This window comes from Tenrec ecaudatus, chromosome X, assembly GCF_050624435.1.
Source record: "Tenrec ecaudatus isolate mTenEca1 chromosome X, mTenEca1.hap1, whole genome shotgun sequence".
Classification (NCBI taxonomy): domain Eukaryota; kingdom Metazoa; phylum Chordata; class Mammalia; order Afrosoricida; family Tenrecidae; genus Tenrec; species Tenrec ecaudatus.
The window spans coordinates 118,105,458-118,128,307 of record NC_134548.1 but is presented as its reverse complement, the minus strand read 5'-3'; the positions used below and the strand labels follow the sequence as shown (position 1 = coordinate 118,128,307).

At 45.8% G+C, this 22,850-nt stretch overlaps 1 protein-coding gene across 4 annotated transcripts in view; it reads left to right on the top strand.

Annotated features, from left to right (window-relative positions):
- The window catches only part of PAK3 (p21 (RAC1) activated kinase 3), a 333,228-nt gene that overhangs the window by 294,951 nt on the left and 15,427 nt on the right, over positions 1-22,850 (top strand). For all 4 annotated transcript variants that reach the window (XM_075538540.1, XM_075538538.1, XM_075538541.1 and 1 more), the window contains 5 exons: positions 209-257; positions 597-709; positions 13,754-13,871; positions 15,705-15,804; positions 16,296-16,492. In XM_075538540.1, coding sequence (XP_075394655.1) covers positions 209-257; positions 597-709; positions 13,754-13,871; positions 15,705-15,804; positions 16,296-16,492 — 577 coding nt within the window. The remainder of the gene's footprint in view (positions 1-208; positions 258-596; positions 710-13,753; positions 13,872-15,704; positions 15,805-16,295; positions 16,493-22,850) is intronic.

Sequence of the window (22,850 nt, the reverse complement as noted above, 5' to 3'; positions counted from 1 at the left end):
ATTCCTACGGGCCGATGCCCCACCAAAGGGATGGATCTTGGTGGTTTCAAGTTCAGTTAGTATCTAATCCACTTTTCTTTTCCTAATTTACCCCTTACTTTTCACTTTGCTGGTTTTCCTCCTCAGAGAAAAGGTATGTTTTATTTCAGATGAAACCTATCAGCAAAACATTGCTCACCGATTAATTTGATCACTTTCCCCATTACAGGGCATCAGGTACCGTTTATACAGCATTAGACATCGCAACTGGACAAGAGGTAAGTGCTGCCATTCATTGCTGAGCTGTATTTTCCTCTGATGGCAGCTACCCTGGGAAAAATGGGTAGTCAAGAGAGCTCATCCCTCAACCAGGTAGCACTGGGATGATGGGAAATTGTATTTGCCTGATGTTCAAAATGTATGAAGGGGGTGGCTTAGTCCTGATTGACCAGAAGAAGAAAGAAGAGCATGAGTGTGTGGCACAATGAGCTTAGTAGATACAGAATGTGTATGCCCCACTCTGTGTTGGACCCTCTCCACTCTCCCCTATCCCAATGTGGATACGGGTCTTTATTGTAGTGATTCTTATTCCTTCGTGTGTTTCAATCATCATTCAGGTGGCCATAAAGCAGATGAACCTTCAACAGCAGCCCAAAAAGGAATTAATTATTAATGAAATACTCGTCATGAGGGAAAATAAGAACCCCAACATTGTTAATTATTTAGATAGGTAAGTGGCTTTCTCTCTCAATATATTTGTGGTGATTTGGGTTTGTTTGGTTGTTTATTTGCTTTTCAACCACACAACAATATGTAATATTTATTTTTATGTATAACAAAATGAAATATTTGTTTCTTTTTTTAATTTAATAATTTATTTTTATTGGGGCTCATACAACTCTTAACACAATCCATACATACATCAATTGAGCAAAGCACCCTTATACATTCGTTGCACTCGTCTTTCTCAAAATTCACCTTCCACTTGGGTTCCTGGAATCAGCTCGTTTTCCTTTTCTCCCTTCCCCTCCCTCCCTGCTCTCCCCTTCCCCCTGCGCCCTTACTAGTTTATAAATAATTATTTTATCCTATCTTACATTGCCCAGCGTCTCCCCTCACCCACCTTCCCATTGCCCATCTCTCAGAAAGGAGGTTACACATAGATCCCCATGATTGGTTCTCCCTTTCTACACCCCCTTCCCTTCCGGTGTCGCCACTCCCACCACTGGTCCCGAGGGGTTCATCCGTCCTAGATTCCCTGTGTTTCCAGATCCCTACTGCACCGCTGTACATCCTCTGGTCTAACCAGGTCCGCAAGGTAGAATTGGGATCATGATAATTGGGAGGGGAGGAAGCATTCAAGAACTAGAGGCAGGTTTTGGGTTTCATTGTTGCTACTCTGAACCCTGAGTGACTCATCTCCTCCCCACTACCCCTCTGCAAGGGATGTCCAGCTGTGTACAGATGGGCATTGGGTCCCCATCATGCACCCCCCCCCTCATTCACGGCGATGTGATTCCCGCCCCCCACCCCTGCCTTTGTTGTTTGAGACCTGGTCCCCTCTGCCCTTCATGATCACACATGTTGGTGTGCTGCTTCCGTGTGGGCTTTGTTGCTTCTGGGCTAGATGGCCGCTTGTTTTCTTTCAAGCTTTTAAGTCCCCGGACGCTATATCTCTCAATAGCCAGGCATCATCAGCCTTCTTCACCACACTTGCTTATGCACACATTCGTCTTCAGTGTTTATGTGAGGAAGGTGATCACACAATGATGGTTTTTGTTCTTTGGTGTCTGCTACCTGGTCCGTTCAACACCTTGTATTTGCTTAGGCTGTATGCTTCTTCTCTGTGGGCTTTGTTGCTTCTGAGCTAGATGGCCACTTGTTTGCCTTCAAGCCTTTAAGATCCCAGACGCTATATCTTTTTGATACCTGGTCACCATCAGCTTTCTTCACCTTGTTTGCTTATATACATGCCTGTCTTCAGTGATCATGTCGGGAAGGTGGGTATCATGGAATGACCGTTTAGCTGGGCAAGGCGCTATTGTATTGAGGAAGTGTGTGGGAGGAGGCCCAAAGTCCACCTGCTTCCTTACTACTGAACCTATAAATATGTGCACCTAGGTCTATTTCCCCATAATCATAAATATATTTACATATGTACATGTCTGCATTTAGGCTTCTATGTATACCCTTTGCCTCCTACTCCTTTCCTCTATTTCCTTACGCTTTCCTCCTGTCCCACTACCATGTTCAGCCTTCATTCTGGTTTCAGTAATTCCTCTCCGTTACATTGCCCTTGGTCACTCCCTACCAGTCCGCCCCTCCCCTCCCTCCGCCGGTTTTGAACCACTAGTTGTTCCCTTGTCCCTGTGTTGGGCGACACCTCCTCCCGTCCCCTACCTCCCACGCTCTCATGTCCCTCCGGGACCGTTGGTCCCGTTATTTTCTTCTTGCATTGTTTGTCCAGCCTATTTTATCTAGGTGGACCTGCTGTATAGTAATATGTGCATACAAATGCAGATGTCTTTGACAGCACCCAAGTGGCACATAAGAACATGGCTTCGACAGCAGCAACACCAACATGCTGATAGGCAAAAAAGCTACTAACATACAAAATTTACAAGGTAAAAAGAAAAGACAAAACAAAAAGATAGCAAAAAAAGAAAAAAAATTTGTTAGTAGTTCGAGGTCTGTTTGTTGGCATTTAGGAGTGTTTTCCGGATGAGTCTTGTGGGGTGCCACGTCCTGGCCCCAAAGTCCATCCTTTATCCTCCCTCGGGATCTCTTTGCTCTGCTTCCCCCGCTGCTCCATTGCACGACCCCAGTGTTTGCCTCCGTGTGGTGGGGTCAGCTCAGTCGCACATCCCCCACTGAATCTCAGGTGCTGTCCCGTGTAGGGCCATGGGTCGGTGCAGGATGTCGCATCTCGCAGTGTGGCCAGCTGTATGGTGCATTGTTTGTTTGTTTTTTTTTCTTCTTTTACATTTTATTAGGGACTCCAACAACTCTTACCACAATCCATACATATACATACATCAATTGTATAAAGCACACCCATACATTCCCTGTCCCAATCATTCTCAAGGCATTTGCTCTTCACTTAAGCCCCTTGCATCAGGTCCTCTTTCCCCCCCCCCTCCCTCCCTTTTCCCCCCTCCCTCATATGCCCTTGGTAATTTATATCTCGTTATTTTGTCATATCTTGCCCTATTCGGGGTCTCCCTTCCCCCCTTCTCTGCTGTCCCTCTCCCAGGGAAGAGTTCACATGTGGCTCCTTGTAATCAGTTCCCCCTTTCCAACCCACTCACCCTCCACTCTCCCAGCATCGTCCCTCACGCCCTTGGTCCTGGAAGGTATCATCCACCCTGGATTCCCTGTATCTCCAACCCTCATATGTACCAGTGTACAGCCTCTGTCCTATCCAGCCCTGCAAGGTAGAATTCGGATCATGGTAGTTGGGGGGAGGAAGCATCCAGGATCTGGGGGAAAGCTGTGTTCTTCATCGATACTACCTCACTCCCTAATTAACCCATCTCCTCTCCTAAGCCCCTCTATGAGGGGATCTCCATTGGCTGACACTTGGGCCTTGGGTCTCCACTCTGCACTTCCCCCTTCATTTAATATAATACATATATACACATACATATATACATATACACATAAATACACATACATACACACACTTATATCTTTTTTTTTTTTTTTGCATGATGCCTTATATCTGGTCCCTTGGGCACCTCGTGATCGCACTGGCCGGTGTGCTTCTTCCATGTGGGCTTATTTGTTTCTGAGCGAGATGGCCGCTTGTTCACCTTCAAGCCTTTAAGACCCCAGACACTATCTCTTTTGATAGCCGGGCACCATCAGCTTTCTTCACCACATTTGCTTGTGCACCCATTTGTCTTCAGCGATCCTATCATGGAGGTGTGCAGTCAATGATATAATTTTTTGTTCTTTGATGCCTGGTAACTGATCCCTTTGGGACCACTCGATCACACAGGCTGGTGTGTTCTTCCATGTGGACTTTGTTGCTTCTGAGCTAGATGGCCGCTTGTTTATCTTCAAGCCTTTAAGACCCCAGTCACTATCTCTTTTGATAGCTGGGCACCATCAGCTTTCTTCACCACATTTACTTGTTCACCCATTTTGGCTCCAGCTGTTGTGTCGGGAGAGTGAGCATCATAGAGTTCCAATTTAATAAAAGAAGGTATTCATGCATTGAGGGAGTGTTTGAGTAGAGGCCCAAGGTCCTTCCGCCACCTTAATACTTGACCTATAAATATAGACACAAAGAACTATTTCCCCAACCTCCTATATATATTTGCATGTACATGTCTGTCTAGACCTCCATGAATGCCCTTTGACTCCTAGCTCTTTCCTCCATCTCCCTTGACCTTCCTCCTGCCCTACTACCATGCTTCATTGCCACCTGGGCTAGAGTATACCTCTTCTCTAAGCAACCTTACCCTTGATCATTTCCCATCAGGCCTGCCACTCCCCCTTCTCTACCCTTTGGGGTCCCATGTTTTTCCCTTGTCCCTGGGTTTGTTAACACCACTTCCTTGCCCCCCCCTACCCCCCACCCCAAGTCCCCCCGGAACTGTCGGTCCCGTTGTTTTTCATCCAGATAGTTCATCCAGCCTGTCCTATACAGACAGACCTGTGGAGTCACTAACATGCACGAAAACTAGACAGAGGAACACAAAGCAACAGTATACAACCAGACAACAAAACAACCAAAACAAACCACTGAAAAAGAACAGAACAAAACAGTTCACAAGAGAAAAGCTTGTAGTTAGTTCAGGGATCTTTGCTGGCCCTTAGGAGCGTTTTCCAGTCCAGTCTGTTGGGGCACCACGCCCTGGCCCCAAAGTCCACTTTCAGCATTCCCTGGGGACCTTGCCACTCCATTCCCTTGCTGTTCCGCTGCACTCCCCCAGTGCATTGCCTCGGTGTGGTGGGATCAGGTCAGGTGCAATTCCCACACTGTGTCTCCGGTGCTGTCCCCTGTATCGCCCTTAGTCACTGAGGGGCATCATGTCTCACCGTAGGGCCAGCCATGTTGTTCTCTCTGTGGACTGGCTGCTCTACTCAGGAACATCATCATCACGGCCTGGTGGGCCAGGCTGTGCTCCACTCTCTCCTCCTGCCCCTTCATCTGCTCCCGTGTGCTCTGGTCAAATATGACCATCTCCCATAGCTGCAGAGTCAATGTCGTCCTTTGGAACAAGTTCTTTTCGGGGGAGGGGCAGGAATCCACTTAATTTATGGTGCTGGGGCCTGCCTCCCAGACCTCTCCACCGGTTCCGTCCTCCACGCCGGGATAATGCATTCACACCTTGCGACACTGGGTTGAAGTCTGGTCCCACTTTCCCTGTGGAGATATAAACAATACCCTCCCCTTGGGTGGATTAATGCCCCATTTCTGTCATGCTGATTGTACTTACCTCAGGGGACTCATGTTGTACCTGTCCCTTTGGGACTGGCTTACCTCGCTTAGCATAATTCCTTCCAGCTCTTCCCATGAAGTAACGTGTTTCATGTGCTCATCGGTGCTTTTCAGTGCTGCATAATACTCCATTGTGTGTATGTGCCAAAGTTTGCTAATCCACTCGTCTATCGATGGAAACTTAGGCTGTTTCCAAGTCTTTGCTATTGTGAATTGTGCCGCAATAAACATTGGAGCGCATATGACTGGTCGTGTTTTATTTGCTGCTTCAACCGGGTATATGCCCAGTAGAGGGATGGCTGGGTCGTAAGGTAGATCAATTTCCATTTTCTTTAGGTATCGCCAGATTGCTTTCCACAGTGTCTGTACAAATCTGCACGACCACCAGCAGTGGAGGAGGGTTCCTATTTCACCACAGCCCCTCCAACACTTGTTGCTCTCTGATTTACTGATCTGGGCTAGCCTCAGGGGTGTTAGGTGGTATCTCATGGTTGTTTTGATTTGCATTTCTCTTATGGCAAGGGACTTCGAGCACTTTCTCATATATTTATTGGCCATATTGATCTCCTCTCTAGTGAAAGTTCTTCTCATTTCTTTTGCCCACTTCCTTAGGGGGTTAACTGTTTTCCTCTTTTTGCAGGTCATGATGGTGTTGTAGATTTTAGTAATGAGCCCTTTGTCTGACGTGTCATTACTAAAAATCTTCTCCCAGTCTGTGGGTTGCCTTGTCACCCTCTTGGCAAAGTCTTTCGAGGTGCACAGGTGTTTTATTCTTATTAGATCCCATTTGTCGATTTCCAGATCACCTGTGTGTGTCCCCTTCCCTGTTGCAGTGAGCCTATGTGCTCCCTGGGCCAGTGCTCTGAGATTAGTCCCGATTCCTTCCTTAATGGTCCTGATGGTTTGGGGTTTGACTTCTAGATCTGTGATCCACCTTGAGTGTATTCTTGTGCATGGGGTGAGGTAGACGTCTTGTTTCAACTTTCTACATGTGGATATCCATTGTTTCCAGCACCACTTATTAAAGAGGGCATCTGCTTCCCACTTGACGTTTTTGGGACCCTTGTCGAAGATCAGTTGTCTATATGCTGATGATTTTACTCCTGGGCTTTCTATTCTTTTCCACTGGTCTGAGTGTCTATCATTGTGCCAGTACCATGCTGTTTTGACCACTGTAGCTGTGTAGTAGGCATTAAAATCAGGCAGGGCGAGTCCTCCAATTGTGTCCTTCTTCTTGAGGAGTTCTTTGCTAATTCTGGGTTTCTTCCCTCTCCATATGAAGTTGGTGGTCAGTTTTTCCAATTCTTTGAAGAAGGTTGATGGTAATTGGATTGGTATAGCATTGAACTTGTAGAGTGCTTTAGGAAGAACTGTCATCTTTACTATGTTCAGCCTACCTAACCTTGAGCAGGGGAGCTTCATCCATTTGTGAAGGTCACTTTTGGTTTCCTGTAATAGGGTTTTATAATTATGCTTATATAGGTCTTTAGTATTTTTTGTTAAGTATATTCCTAGGTATTTCAGTTTGTTCTTGGCTACTGTGAAGGGTACTTCCCTCTTAATCGCCTCTTCCATGGCCCTGTCCGATGTGTATAGAAACCCTACCGACTTCTGTTTATTGATCTTGTATCCTGCTACCCTTCCGTATTCCTCTATTGCTGTAAGTATTCCAACTGTGGAGTTTTGGGGGTCTTCAATGTATAGGATCATGTCATCTGCAAATAACGATAGTTTCACCTCCTCCTCTCCCAACTGGATCCCTTTGATGTCCTTCCGCTGTCTTATGTTGTTAGCCAGAACCTCCAAAACGATATTGAATAGAAGAGGGGACAGGGGGCATCCTTGTCTTGTACCCTTTTTCAGTGGTATTGTTCTTGTCTTTTCTCCATTGACTATGATGTTGGCTGTTGGTCTTTCATAGATAGCTTGTATGAGTTTGAGGAACTTACCTTCCAATCCTATCTTCATGAGTGTTTTGATTAGGAATGGATGCTGGATGTTGTCAAATGCTTTTTCTGCATCTATGGATATTATCCTATGGTTTTTATCCTTTTTCTTCTCGATGTGGTGTATGATATTGATGGATTTTCGGGTGTTAAACCATCCCTGCATCGCTGGGATGAATCCTACTTGGTCGTGGTGAATGATATGTTTGATGTTCCTTTGTATTCTATTGGCCAATATTTCGTTAAGGATTTTTGCATCTATGTTCATTAGAGATATTGGTCTATAATTCTCTACACTTGTGGGGTCTTTTCCCTGTTTGGGTATCAAAGTAATGCTGGCTTCGTAAAATGAGTTTGGGAGCTTGCCGTTCTTTTCTATGTTCTGGAATACTTTGTGGAGGATCGGTGTCAGCTCTTCCCTGAATGTTTGGTAAAATTCTGCTGTGTAGCCATCTGGCCCTGGGGCCTTTTTCCTTGGTAGGTTTTTGATGACACTCTCTATTTCTTCCTTCGCTATGGGTTTGTTGAGGTTCTTGATCTCTGTCTCAGATAATCTAGGGATAGATTGTTTTTCTAAATATTTATCCATGTCTTCCAGGTTTCTGAATTCATTAGAATACAAACCTTCATAGTACTTTGTGATTATCCTTTTTATCTCATTGGGGTCTGTTGTTATTGCCCCCGATTCATCTCTTATCCTGGCTATTGATGATTGTTCCTTTCTATCTTTGGTAAGCTTTGCCAGGGGAGTGTCAATTTTATTAATTCGTTCATAAAACCAGCTTCTAGTTGCGTTAATCCTTTGCATTGTTCTTTTGTCTTCCCACTGGTTTAACTCCGCCCTGATTTTTATTATTTCTTTTCTCTTGCTATTGGAGGGGTAGTTCTGTTGACTCTGTTCTAGTTGTTGGAGGTTTTGTGTTAACATGTCTGTCATACGCCTTTCTTCTTTTTTCATGTATGCATTCAGTGATATCAAGCTACCTCTGATAACTGCCTTTGCAGTGTCCCATAAGTTTTGATATGTTGTATGCTCGTTCTCATTAGTTTCTAGAAATTTCCTGATATCCTCTCTGATCTGGACCTTAACCCATTCATGTCGCAGGAGATCGTTGTTTATTCTCCAATTGGTGACCCTTGCTTTTCTGGGTGCCCTCCTATTAATCTCCAGCTTTATGGCATGGTGGTCTGAGAAAGACGTCTGGATAATATCTATGTGTTTGAATTTACTCAGGCTGGCCTTGTGCCCCAGCATGTGATCTATTCTTGAGAAAGATCCGTGTGGATTGGAGAAGAATGTGAAACCTTTTGCTTTTGGATGAAAGGCTCTATAGATGTCTATCAGGCCCTGTTGCCTAATTACATTGTTTAGCTCTCTGGCCTCTTTGCTGAGCTTCTTTCCCTGTGACCTGTCTTTCTCTGATAGTGGAGTGTTGAAGTCCCCCACTATTATTGTTGTTTCCGTGATTTCTTCTGTCATTTTTTTAATAGTTTGTTTGACGAAATTTGCCGCACCATTATTAGGTGCGTAAATATTCAGTATGCTAAGTGCTTCCTGGTTTACTGAGCCTTTGAGCATTATGTAATGTCCCTCTTTGTCTCTTTTTATGTTTTGGATCTTGAGATCCATTTTGTCGGAGATTAAGATAGCCACTCCTGCCTTCCTGGAGTTACCATTTGCTTGGTAAACTTTCTTCCAGCCCTTTATTCTCAGCATATGCTTGTCTGCTTGCTTAAGGTGTGTCTCTTGCAGGCAGCAGATTGATGGGTTATATTTTCTAATCCAATCCTCCAGCCTCTTTCTTTTAACATATGAATTGAGCCCATTTGTATTCAAAGTGATTATTACAATCTCTGGCTTCATGGTTGCCATATTCTGTTTTGTGTTTTGGGTCTTTGCCTATCTTCCTTCATATCAGTGTACTGCGTTTGAGTGGAGGGTTTCTATCCTGTCCTCTTTTCCATCTGAGACCGTGTTGTCCTGGTACGTGTTGCTGGCATGTTGGCTTCTAGATGGAGATGGGCTATATGGTGGTCTCCTGGAGGTTCTAGTTGGAGCTTGATCTTCTGGCCATAGTGAGTCAGCCAGTATGTTCTGCAGGGTCGGGTGACTTGCAGTATATTTTTTGAGTTCTTCCTTGTCCTGGAAGACCCTTATCTTACCCTCTATCTTAATGGATAACTTGGCAGGGTATAGGATTCTGGGGGAGGCATTTTTATCTTTCAGAATTTGGAAGATGCTGCTCCATTCTCTCCTCCTCTTCATGGTTTCAGCTGATAAGTCTGAGCATACCCTTACCTGCGCTCCTTTGTATGTGACTGTCTTCCTTTCTCTTGATGCTCGTAGAATTTTCTCTTTTTCCTCTAAGTTGGATAATTTTACAATTATATGCCTTGGCGTGTTCTTCTTGGTGTTTAGCTTAGCCGGCGTCCTCTCTGCTTCCTGTATGAGAGTCGGATTCTCCTTTGTTAGGTTGGGGAAATTTTCTTCCAGGAATTCCTTTGCTATCTTGGCGGTCGATTTGTGTGTTATGTTGTGTTCCGGTAGACCGATTATTCGAATATTATTCCTCTTCATAGCATCTGTCATTGATCTCAGGCTGTCTTCTGTTTCTTTAATTTTCCTATCTGATTGTTTTTCTCGCTTGCTTCGTTTGGTTTGAGCGTCCTCGAGTTCACTGATACGGTTCTCAGCCTCCTCAAGCCTAGATATAGCTTCTGTGACCTTTTGTGTGGCCTCTGCTACCTCCTCTGTTAGTTTCTGCAGTTCCTTTTGGTGGATAGTATTCATCCCCTCTATTGTGGACTTCATCCCCTCTATTGTGCATTTCATCCCTTCTATCGTTGCATCCTTATTTTGGTTTGCTTCTCTTAGCTCCTGTATTACTGCAAGCAGAGTTCTGAAGATTTCCTTTTGTGGCTGATCTATATCTGTTTCTTCTATGAGTGACGTTAGGTCTGTTAAAGTGCCTCGTTTTTCTGATTTTTTTGTTGGGAGTGATGTGGTCTGTTGATTTTTCCTTGATCCTTTAATAGGCCCCATGCTTCTGGGAGACAGGAGTAACCTTATTGTGTGGAGGCTCAGGCCACTGTGCCGTCTCCTGGGGTGGCTGGGGCGGGCTGCGGCAGGCTTAGGGCTGGCACTGGGGACCCAACAGGGCCCCAGGTGGTGAGAGCTGGCTGGAGCTCACTGACAGCTCCTCAGGGACTGCAAAGTCGAGACCCAGGCTCCACTGCAGGTGGAGTGTTTGATCTGCCCGGGCTGTGAGCGGACGCGGGGAGGCCCCTTGGATAGCTGCACAGGCAGCTGCGGGACACTGCAGGGAACAATGGTGTTCGCTCTCCGCCCTTTTGGCGCGAAACCGCGGGGGGGTAATGGCACCGGCAAAGGAGGTTTGGCGCGAAACCGCAGGGGGCAATGACGCCCTTTTTCTGCTCAGGCTCAGAGTCGCGGCTGCCGGGGTCCCCTCAGCACCCTGGGGAGGGCACCTACTCTTGTGCCTTGCGCAGGGGGGGGCCCTTGGTGGGCAGACTCAGCAGCGCGGGGCGCGGCGCTCCGCGGAAGCTCAGGGTCCAGGACAGGTGCGGGTTGGGCTATGGCTCCTGTTGGCGGGAAGTGCTCAGCGCAGGGTCCCCGCCAGGAGTGGAGCTGGCGCTAGGCTGCCAGGGGCTGGCGGGGGCGGGCGGGGGTGGGAGGCCAGCGCACGGAGGGCAGGTGGAGAGGTCCGCGGCAGCGGTGGGTGGATGGTCCCCCGTGGGGGTCGCCAGACAATCCGCGGGTCCGCTCCCCTGAGCTTGGATGAATGGAGGGAGGGACGTGGGCCCGAGGGCAGATCGCTGCCCTGCGGGGAGAGGGGAACTGCGGGAGAGGAAAGCTTCTCTCCCAGTGGGGATCCGCGATAGGGAGTGGGGAGTGGGCCGCTGGAGTAGGCAGGGCAGGCAAGTGGCTCTGGGCTGGCGTCCGGTTTGGGGATGGAGCCTAAGCCGGTCGCCAGTGAGCTCACGGCAGCTTAGTGGCCAGAGATGTCCCACTAGTCCGGTCCTCTTTCACCTAGACCCCTGCTCCGGACAAATACGTGGGGTAGGACTGGGGTGCTGTCCCAGGGGGATATTTCACTCACCAGACTCTTACTATTCAGCTACCTGGTCGCCAATCCCGCTTTGTTTGGAGGAGCTCTCAGAGTATGCGGGTGTCCCTGTCGGCCATCTTCCCCCTCTCGCTAACTCACATTGTTTGTTTTTGATAGCACTCCACTTCCTGGACAAAATCTTCTACTTGGCATTTATTCACTTAACGTGCATTCAACAAATATCTCCCAAAATGCTACCAAGTAGTTGCGTATCAGATCTGTGGCTAAGCTTGCACACATTTCTCTGTGGCCTCCCATAAAACACTTGAGGGAACACATTTTCTGGAACTGGTTCTATACCATGAGTAGTTAGAGTAGTTATCTCTTTTCAGATGAGAGCTCCACCATGGCAGGACATAGGCCCTTGCCTATTGACAAGGGCAGTGATGGTATGAACATTTCATTTTTCACTCAAGTATTTGTGTGGGAGCCCAAGTATTGCAGGCTGACTGCCATGCCCTTGCTTTAATGGGTGCGTTGTGCTTAACTGACAGCTCGCTCGCTGGAGGGAATAGAGACTTTAATCTCAAGCCTCTTTCCAGACCAGGTAATTAAAGCCTCTTTCATCAGTGGTATTAACAATGGATTATAAGTAGATGTTTAAGGACCACACTAACTCTTTACTTGGTGGTTAACATCTGTCTCATTCAATTTGAAGAAGTGTTTGTTTAGCTCCACTGTGCTGTGTATTCAAGGATGGGGGTGGGGCAGAGTCAATGACATGGTCTCCAAATTTGATGAACATGTGGTCTTCCTTTGTGTGTTCTGGGTCAGGTAAACCCTTGCTTGATAGAGAGGGAGGAGGAAAGGGTGGGGCGGCCGTCCAGTTTGACCATCCGAATCACAATTTCCTAAAGTGTAGTTTAGGAATCACATAAAGTACTTGGAAAGAAAGGCATTTCAAAAAAAGCTGTGGAATAATGGAACTAAAGGGTAACAGATTTCCCACCCACCCCCAAACTTTTTGAAATCTCCTCATAATTTGGCCTCCAGGCCTCTCTTCCTCACTCAAGGTCAGGGCAGTCTCTTCTGGTGAATGTAACGGGCACTGCCCTTGGCAAATCATTGGCTAGAAGTGGGACAGGGAGCCATTTTTCAGTCAAAGGTCGTTTGGTTATTTATAACATCATTCGAGGGCCATTCAAAATTATCCATTTGAAAATTAGCTTGTTATATTTGGTCAAGCATTTCACTGACTCGGCCCTAATGTGATGACTAGAATGTGCTATTAGCTGGTGTAGATGATTTCACGGGCCCTGTATGGCCCATAGGCCAGGTGTTCCCCTCCACTAAGCTAGAAAGTGAGTGTGGGCTTTAGAGCAGAATTTAACCTCAGGGGTCATCAGCACATTGTAATCCATCCCTCTTGATCAACAGGGGTCAGAGTCTTGTGGTCATCCTGCTAAAGTGCCTTTAGAAGTCAACAAGCAAACCAACCCACTGCCGTGGAGTTGATTCTCGGAATCAGTGACCCTTAGTGTTCTCTGACTATAAATCTTTACAGAAGCAGACAGCCTCGTCCTTCTGCATAGCAGCTAGTGGGGTTTGAATAGCAGACCTTGTGGTTAGCAGCCTAACAGGGGCCCCTTACTCCTTTCAATGGTCCCCAAATGATGTGAATAATCTCATGTTTGCTCTGCCGGAATTTTATGGCTATGAAGACCTCAGTCTCCATGTCTGATCACTTTGGACAGTGCCCCTTAAAAACAACTGCAAGAGGATGGGCATGACACAAGTGACTTCCTCAGAAGAAAGGCCCAAGAATGGTGACTCGGGTGCCAACATGAGTTTGGATTCAACACTCCCTGAAAACATTTCACTAATTCATTTAGTGGAATCCAAAATTATGCTGAGAGGTTAATCACTCTCCTATAAATGTAGACATCATAGGCTGGTTCAAGATGTGAGTGACATGGCTGGAGTTAGCCACATGGGCTGTTTCCTGTTCCTGTTCATTAAAAAAACACACAACAGCTTTTACCATGACATGCCTCTTTGATTTTTTCCCTCCTTTACACACGGTCATATCTACTTGCCATTCCCATCAGATGACCTTTTGATTTTCCACTGCCTTTCCTCTTCTGCTGGTGTCAAGTAATCTGTCTCATGGTCATCACCATGAATATTTTCTTAGCTATTGACTATGAACAAATGCACAAACCAATTGCAACTGTCATTCTTAATGGGGATGTAAGAGATTTCTCCTTTTTCAGACCCAAGTCAAAAACTTTTTTCTCTTCTTGTTATAGCTACTTAGTGGGTGATGAACTATGGGTCGTCATGGAATACCTGGCTGGAGGCTCTCTGACTGATGTGGTCACAGAGACCTGTATGGATGAAGGACAGATAGCAGCTGTCTGCAGAGAGGTAAGAAATTAAGACTATTGCCAGCTGACGATGAAAATGGGCAGCTCTGCCACCACTGGTCCTGAGGGGTTCATCTGTCCTGGATTCCTGGGAGAGTGGAGGGACGGTGAGGGAGAAAGGGGGAACAGATGACAAGGATCTACATATAACCTCCTCCCTGGGGGATGGACAGTGGAGAAGTGGGTGAAGGGAGACGTCAGACGGTGCAAGATATGACAAAATAATAATAATTTATAAATTATCAATGGTTCATCAGGGAGCGGGAAGGGAGGGGAAAATGAGGAGCTGATACCAAGGGCTCAAGTAGAAAGCAAATGTTTTGAGAATGATGAGGGAAACAAATGTACAAAAGTGCTTGACACAATGGATGTACGTGTGGATTGTGATGAGAGTTGTACAAGCCCCCAATAAAATGATTTAATTACTAAAAAAATAAAGAAAAAAATTGGCAGCTCTTGATCTCAGATTGCTTTCAACACCAAAGTGACAATAGCCCTTTTCTAGCAAAAAATAAATAAAGAGCCTATCCTCATTTTAATTCCATGCCCTGCTCTCCTCTCTCGCGCCCCTTGTTTGTTTTAGTTGTTTTTCTATGGATCACTTGATGAATTCTGTTATGCCTTTAAAGAGATACCATATCTCATCCTGGTGAACATAGAACAACAGTAATGTTGGCCTAAGAACGTCTTTCTGATTTAAGGGGATTTTTATGGGACAGGGTATTTTCTGCTGCCTGTACGAGCAATCAGTGTGAGCCATGACAAATATATGGACCATATTCTAATCCCAGCATTTTCTAGAAGGAAAGGAATTGCTTTCCCATTTAAATCTGGACATTCCTCAGAGCCCTTCATTGGCTCTGAGAGTATGGTTTCTTCTCTAATAACAGGGTGGCACACCCTCCACCTAGTCCCCAGCAAAATGAAGGGTATTTTAGCATTATGTATATATTTTTTGAGTATTAAAATGGGTGTCTCAGATTGTGCATTATTATCTACCCCTTGTGCCATAGTGAGATTTGCTGTAGAGACAAGTAGAAATTCCAACCTACTGAAAACAATGATGGGGGCATTGGGGGGAGAGGAACAAGTACAACAAATCCTTTCAGCTAGCCTTTGCTTATCGTTGGTGTTTATAACATGAAATTGTTCCCTTACATCCCCTCCTTCCTTGTTCTCCTTCCTTTCCCCTCCCCAAACACGTACGCATATCCATAAAACACATGTTTTCTCTTCCTGCAATAAATCAAACTTATGGTCCTGCAGGAGAATAGGCTGCCCTGAGACTGTGGTTTCCATCTTCTAGTATTACAATACAGAGCCGTTTCCAAACAAGGGTCCATAGTTACTTCATAGCCTGGGAGTGGTTCTCAGAGTCTGTCAGGCCATCCACCAGAAACATCTGGGGCACTTGTTTTAAATGCAGATTCCTGTGTCTCGCTCCAGACCTACTGACTCAAATCGTTGTCTGTAAGCTGAAAGCTTACTACATTTAAGGCCAAGCTGCATCTGATCCTCCACATAACTCCGTCGAAGGATGAGACTATCTTAGTGATTAGTACTACTCATTAGGCCACCACTTTTCCTGCCCTACTCCTCACAGGCACTTCACAGGAGCTTCGTGTGTGGAATGCTAAGGAGCATCATTGATTGCAAAAGTGGTGAGGTGATTTCAATGAGGTCCTAAAGCCTTTATTAATCTATTGCATTAGACAAAATGGAATCAGACCCTTGATCAAAATGTACCTAGAAATGAAACACAGGATTAAACATATTTTGGTGTGTGTGTGTGTGTGTGTGTGTTATAATCAAACTTGTTTTTCTGACCCGTCAGTGCCTCCAAGCCTTGGATTTCTTGCACTCGAACCAAGTGATCCATAGAGACATAAAGAGTGACAATATTCTGCTCGGGATGGACGGCTCTGTTAAACTAAGTAGGTATTTTCGCTCAGTTGCTGCTTGAGGAACTAGCAAGCAATTTCTACTCTTGTACTGTCAACCTTGAGAAGATCATGGCTATCGAAAGTGATTGATTTCAAAGCACAGTTATTACCCAGTGATGCTTTTTTCCCCAACCCTGTGTTTCCTGTAGATCATGACCAGGGTTTGGGGGAGAGGGGGACTGCATAGTTTGGAATGCCTGGTGACTACTCAGGGCTCAATGACAACTGTCTAATTTGACAAAGAGATTCTTTAAGATTGATGGACCAGTGAGAACCTGGAACAGGAGTGCCACCCCAGTCAGTTCTTTCCCATAGTTCTAAAGCCAGGGCCATCCGGCAGGTTAGATCACAAGAGGATGTGAGCCGAGGTGGTTGTGGAAGCTCATTCTCGGGCATGAGCAAGTGGAGCCATCTCTGAAAATGACCTGTTACAAGAGGGAACTCATTTGAGCCATCTCTAATGGAGAATTTCTTCTCGACAGCTGATTTTGGGTTCTGTGCCCAGATCACCCCCGAGCAAAGTAAACGGAGCACCATGGTGGGAACCCCCTATTGGATGGCACCCGAGGTGGTAACTCGAAAAGCTTACGGACCAAAAGTTGACATCTGGTCTCTGGGGATTATGGCCATCGAAATGGTAGAAGGCGAACCCCCTTACCTTAATGAAAATCCACTCAGGGTAAGTCCCCCGCCCACCGGAAAGGGTAAAACGTCATTCCTTATCTCTACCAAAAGTGACCCGGGATAGTCACTTTCCTGGAACCATTGACGCAAGAAGCCCAGAGGTAGAATTTTCAAAAGTACTGAGAACTTTTCTGTTTATCTCAAGACATCACAATATTTTTTCAAAAGTGCATGCTTCTCAGGATTGCCAGTCACAGAGCTCTTTAAAATTCTTTAGGGTAGCATTCTGGTGTGTGTGGTTTTATTTTTGTTGTTGTTATTTAATGGCCCTGTGGAGGGTACGTGTTTGTTTAAAAGCAAGATGTGAGAACAATGTCTCTTTAAAATCACACAATGTAGTTGTTTGTTTTTCCAAGTTGCACACCAATGATTTTTCAAGGAAATAGTTTATTGTTACCCTTTAAAACTAAATACATGCATTTCCCCTGCTATAATGTTCAAAAGGAGATCAGGTTTCATTATCAGAAATGATTTATGGAGCCGCATCAATTTGCTGCGGATTGAATGGAACACAGAGATAAATTCAGCACCAGTCTGGTGAGAACACACATTTCATTCAGCTGTCAAGTAGAAAAGAAATGGAAATTGTTGAAGTTGGGCAGGCCAGTTCTGCTACTGCAGAATCAGACATTTGATCTTCAAGTGGTCTGGTTACCTTCACCAAGATAAAAACCCACCATCTTCTATGCAGAAATTGGTTGGGGCTCATAAGAAGCAGCAAGCACAGGTATAGGAACAAAATGTTTGACTAACATACTGACGTGAACTAGTGGGTATTTTATTGTGTACATCCTAAGCGTGGGGCAGAAATGGTGTAATACGCAGGCTACAGAAGGTTCTTGGGGGGGGGGGGATGAATTGGAAGATACGGGAACTCAAGAGAGTAGCCCTTAGTTATCCTTCTGGTCTGAAAGGGAACTCACCCTTGGACTCCACTTTCAAACAATAGGCCTCTGAGGAGAACAATGGCACGAATTAGGGGAGGGGCACACACCTGGAAGGGAGCACCATTTGCGCAAGGAACAACGTTCAGAAGGCCTGCGAGAGAAGGAGTGGAGGCTGGGAACACCACAGGCAAAGGGGGGTGGCGGATAAGGGAATGAGATGAAGCAAACTGTGTGTGAACTGTTGACGAAGAGGAGTCAAGCTGTGTGTGAATTGTTAACTAGACAATGGATGATCTGCTCCACCAACCTTCACTCAAATTCTCAATTTACAAGTTTTTGTATTTTAAGGACAATAACCTGGAGTTTCCACAAGCTGTTGACAGGGCCTCATTTATAGAAAGGGCCTCGCATTGAGCAGTGGAAATGGACAGACTCAGATCCTCTCAGAAATCCATGCACCGTGCTAGTGCCCAAAGCATCTTGATGACTCTTGGTGTCATTACCACTAAGCCTAAAGAGGAATCTCTCCCTTGTCTGCAGACACAGTTGTCTTGAGTAAACAAAGAAGTCTTCTCTAGTAGCACTCAGGGAGGGGGAAACATTCCAAAATCAAGTTGAAGTCATGTGGCTTCCCAGACATGTACAGAAGCCTACACATTGATAGCCAAGTGGATTTTCTAGTTGAGTATTATGCACTGGGGAGGCTGCAGCCCCTGTGTCCAGCGTGGGGGGATGCCATTTCCTCCTCGCCCCTCCCCAGTCCTCCCTGGCCCTTGGCCTCTCCACCTAGTCCCTGCCTTACTTAGAAAACAACAGATAAGGAGGAAAGTCCTTCTGAATGCCTTGGGCTCTGACGCCAGTCTCCTGAGAAAATCTTGAAGTGAGATGTGCAGGCTGATTAGCTGAGTGCCGGACTGAGGGAAAAAGCAGGGACATTTTTTCCCAGGGCTTGTGGGTCAGCTCCTCATGAGTTTCATCAAACCCACCCCTGACCCGTGAGCCGGGCACATCAAGATAATTACATGGGTTTTCCTTGCTGTTTAACCAGCTTTGCCCATTAAGAAAGAGCACTGAAAGACTACATCGGGCCTCTTGTTTCCATGGTTTCCCTCCTCTGAATCTTTGGAGTTTAGTACCCCTAAACGGATTATTGGCGTCTTTTTCTTGTGGCCAACGTCTAATGAGTAATTTACAGCCCTCAGCAGCGAAGGATTAAATAAAGGGCTTTGGGCATCAACTGATTCCACTAATGCATTTATTACCTTCTTCATTTCCCCAACCAAAGGTTCCTCTTCACTCTAGGCTGCTGATTGTAGAGAGAAAAGGGTGGCCAGAGGAAACCATTTTAATCTTCAGAAGCATCTTCTAGCCTGGGATTAGAATCCGTAATTAACAGCTTGTCTCTCAAAATCCACAGTCTTATATCTACACAAGCACTTGCAGATTAACAAGCCAGCAGGGTCAGGAAGCTGACATTAAGACGCTAACAAAAAGATCTGTCAGAAAGACCACCCTGTGGAATGAATTCCGACTCCTACGGATTGACTCTCATTTTGCCCATTTTTCTTTCCTTGTGATCAACCTCCACTGAATCGATCAAAAGGCCATATTAAATCAGGTATCTCTCTTCCTGCTGGGTGCCACGTGTCTTTCTTTGTTTTTACATTTGGGATTTGAATATGCCATCCCCACAATCTCTGCAGGGAAAACACAACAGTTTCAGCTGTCCTCCCTGCACTTGGGGTTTGAAGTCTGGGATGACTGAAACGCTGGGGAGATGTAGGAACAAGAGAGATCAAAGGAGCCTGCAGGGCGCCTGCATTTGAGAGGGACCTGGTGGCTAGAGCAAGCTGGCCCAGGTGACACACTGGATGGATAAGGCACTGGGCTACCAACAGAAAGGTCTACAGGTCGAACCCACCCATGTCGCCAACCCCACAAGGTATCTGTAGAAGAAAGATGTCGCATACAATCTACTTCCGAATGATGGCAACCCTGTAAACCTGAGTAGAAAAACTCTGCTCTGTCACAAAGGGTCACTATGAGCCAGAAGCGACCCCTTAACACCTTAGAACAGCAGTGCTGGTCTTATTATGGGGCTGCTTCTTTCCGCTGGGGAGCTCAGGCACCACAATGGGTAAAGAGCTTGACTGCAAATTAAAAGATCCATGGTTCAAACCCACAAGCCGCTCCGCTGAAGAAAGATGTCGGGATCTGTTTCTGTCAAGGTGTTCAGCAGGGGTCCTCAAACTACGGCCCGCAGGCCATATGCGACCAGCCGAGGACATTTATCCTGCCCGCCGGTTTTTTTGCCCCATTTGTTTTTTCACTTCAAAATAAGATATGTGCAGTGTGCATAGGAATTTGTTCATAGTTTTTTTTTGAAAAACTATAGTCCAGCCCTCCAACAGGTCTGAGGGACAGTGAACTGGCCCCGGTTTAAAACGTTTGAGGATCCCTGGTGTACAGCCTTGGGAACCATGGGTCTGCTCTACCCTACAGGCTCCATATGAGTTGGACTCCACCCAGCAGCGGCAGGTTTGGTTTTTTAGTGAACACGCCAGAGCTTCAGGAGAGCTGTAAATGAGAACTAGGTTACTCCATTCTTTACTATTCTTCCAATAATTACCAACCCCCCCCCAAGGGGGGAAGCAGGACATAAGTGAAAGGAAGGCCAAGAACGTTTGGTGGCACGTAGAAGTGAAAAGAATTTGATCCATGTAATCAGGCAGCTGCGGCTGTATCTCGGCTTCACAGTCTGCAAAGGAGAGAGACCTTTGACACGTAGCTTAAAAACTTCCTGAGCCTGTTTTCTGGGGGTACAAAAAGGATGACATTTCTTTTTTTAAGTCAGGATGAAAATTAAGTGAAATGATAGATGTAAATCACCTAGCACAGGGCCTAGTGCATTGTCGCAGATGAAACTTGGATGGAAATAGATAGATGTTAGGGGCGGTGGAGGCAGTTCCGACCCATAGCAACTTTGCACAACAGAACGAAACACCACCTCGTCCTCCCCCCGCCTCACACTTCTGATGTTTGAGCCCAACCTTGTAGCCACTCGGTCAATCCATCGTCTGGAAGGTCTTCCTCTTTTTGGCTGCCCCGCTACTTTCCTAAGCATGATGGTCTTCTCCAGGGACTGGTCTCTCCTGACAACATATCCAAAGTAGGCGAGAAACAGTCTCACCATCCTTGCCCCTAAGGAGCATTCTGGCTGTCCTGGAGAGATAAATAGCAAAAGAAAACCCACTGCTATCAAGTTGATTCTAACTCATGACCCTAGATAGGATTTTCAGGCTGTCAATCTTTACAAGAGCAGGCAGTATCATCTTTCTCCCAAGGGGTGCCTGGTGGGTTCAAATTGCTATTCGTGCATTTACCAGTCCACCTTGTAACCCATTATGCCACCGGGGCTCATAGGTAGCTTTCCATCTATCTAGCTATCTATCTCTATAGAAAATTAAAATGGGAGAAGATAGATGCTCATACTGATTTTTACCCACTCGTGAAGGATAGATGCTTATAGTGATTTTTTACCCACTCCCCTTTCTCTCCAGAATGTTCCCAATCCACTCGCAACACCCCCATCTTCTTGAGGAGTAAAGCTCTCCGCATAGTTCAGTACAGTTACCAGAAACAGGTAACACTGAATAGGCCATGTTTAGGGGGAAGCCTGGGACTATATATTTGCAGGATGTTACCCTTTTGGCGTGACTTTTGGGGTGTGTCTTTGGTACATCCTTTACAACAGAGCAAATCCTCTCTGAATACCACAGATGCTTGTTATTAGCATATTCTTGGTGCAAGGAATTAGCTACTTTCCCCTCCTCATTTTAAAGTGGATGGGTACTTTTAAAATGTAAAACTACTCTGCACTAATTGACCAAAAAATGCTTTTTACAGGTCAAATAATTATTAACTGTACTGATGTTATGAGGTTGGGACCGTGCCAGAGGCAGCAAGGAAACAAACTCCTAACTGTTGTCCCCCCACTACCCAAAGTCTTTGTATTCAACATACATGGTGGTGGATATGCTGTTCTCTTACTCAAAGACGTTTTCAGTGTAGCCTTCAATCATACAACGTCTTTTTCCTTCCATTTGCCAAAGTGCCTGGCGTCTACTGGGGTATACAAACCATACCGTTTTGGTGTTGTGCCCATCCACAAACGTCTTGTTAATGCAACATACAGAGATGGCTGGATGGATAGAGAGATGGTTTCAAACCTGTGATTCAAAAGACAAAGCGTCTTTACTTCTGTTGGAGCAATAGTTACTTTGTTTTGTTTGTCAGCCCAGAGAAACTGCCTCTTATTAACTGCATTCCCACAGAACGCAGCTGTTGTTGTCAAATGGCGTTTGTGAAATGTCTCAGTGACAGCCAATTCAAGTCCTCACTGGGCCCCAAGGGACCTTTTTGTTTAATGCAAGTTTTCCAAACCTTTTTCCTAGTTGAGAGAATGTTGAATGTTCCCTTTCTGCGCTTGTTCTTAACATCTGTGAAACTATCAAACATTGGCTCATTGAAAAACAATATTGGTATAAATTAGAGACCACTAAACATGAAAACAAATGTGTGTGTAAGCATGCGCGCGTGCGCGCGCACACACACACAGACAACCAGTACATAGTGTAGCGTGTGAACTGTACATCCTAGCCCAGTGGTTTCTTCTCCTCAGATTCATCTGGAGAGCGTTCCTAACTTCTGGTGCCTGGGTCCCACCCCGAGGGGGAAAAGGGGTACCTAAGAGAAGGCCAAATAACAAACTTTGTGGCAAATCTTTTCTAGAATTCAGTCCAGTCCCCCCCCCATCCAGTACACGCACATCCCACTTCATAGACCCTCGTTGAGCCTCCTTGTTTAACCAGAAAACTCACTTTTATTCAGCCCATATTTATCCATTTCATCTGGGAGAATATGAGTGCTCTATAAAAGCCTTGTTGAAATGCTAATGCACATCTTATGGCAGTCTCTGATTCATCCTCCTGGAAATACTATCCCAAAAGGTAGGACAGTTGTTCATGATAAGCTTTTTCTCCCCCCCCCCACCCCCCACACACTTTGCTTCTCTCCTGAAAATGGATTCTAAGTCCATCATTATAATGTGCTAGCTTCTTACATACCTACTTTGTACAAAACAAAGCCATAAATCTGAGAACTAGTGATCCGGAGTCCAGCACCTGTCTGGCAGGGGAGAAGAGAGGACAGGAATCTAAATTCAGCCTGTTGTCTGCACTGAGGCTGGCTTCCTCCTCTTCCTGCCCTGTATACTCTACATAAATGCTAGTTGTCTTGATTACTTATTACAGGACTCGGACGGTCTGGCTGCCCTTTAAAACCTATGGAAGAGTGTTGAGCCAAATAAGAACATCTCTGGGAGCTAAGATAAAACAGTGACGAGGGCTAAATGGATTCTAGTTCCCTCCAGCCACTGGAACCTGTGCTGCAGAGTGGAATGTCTGG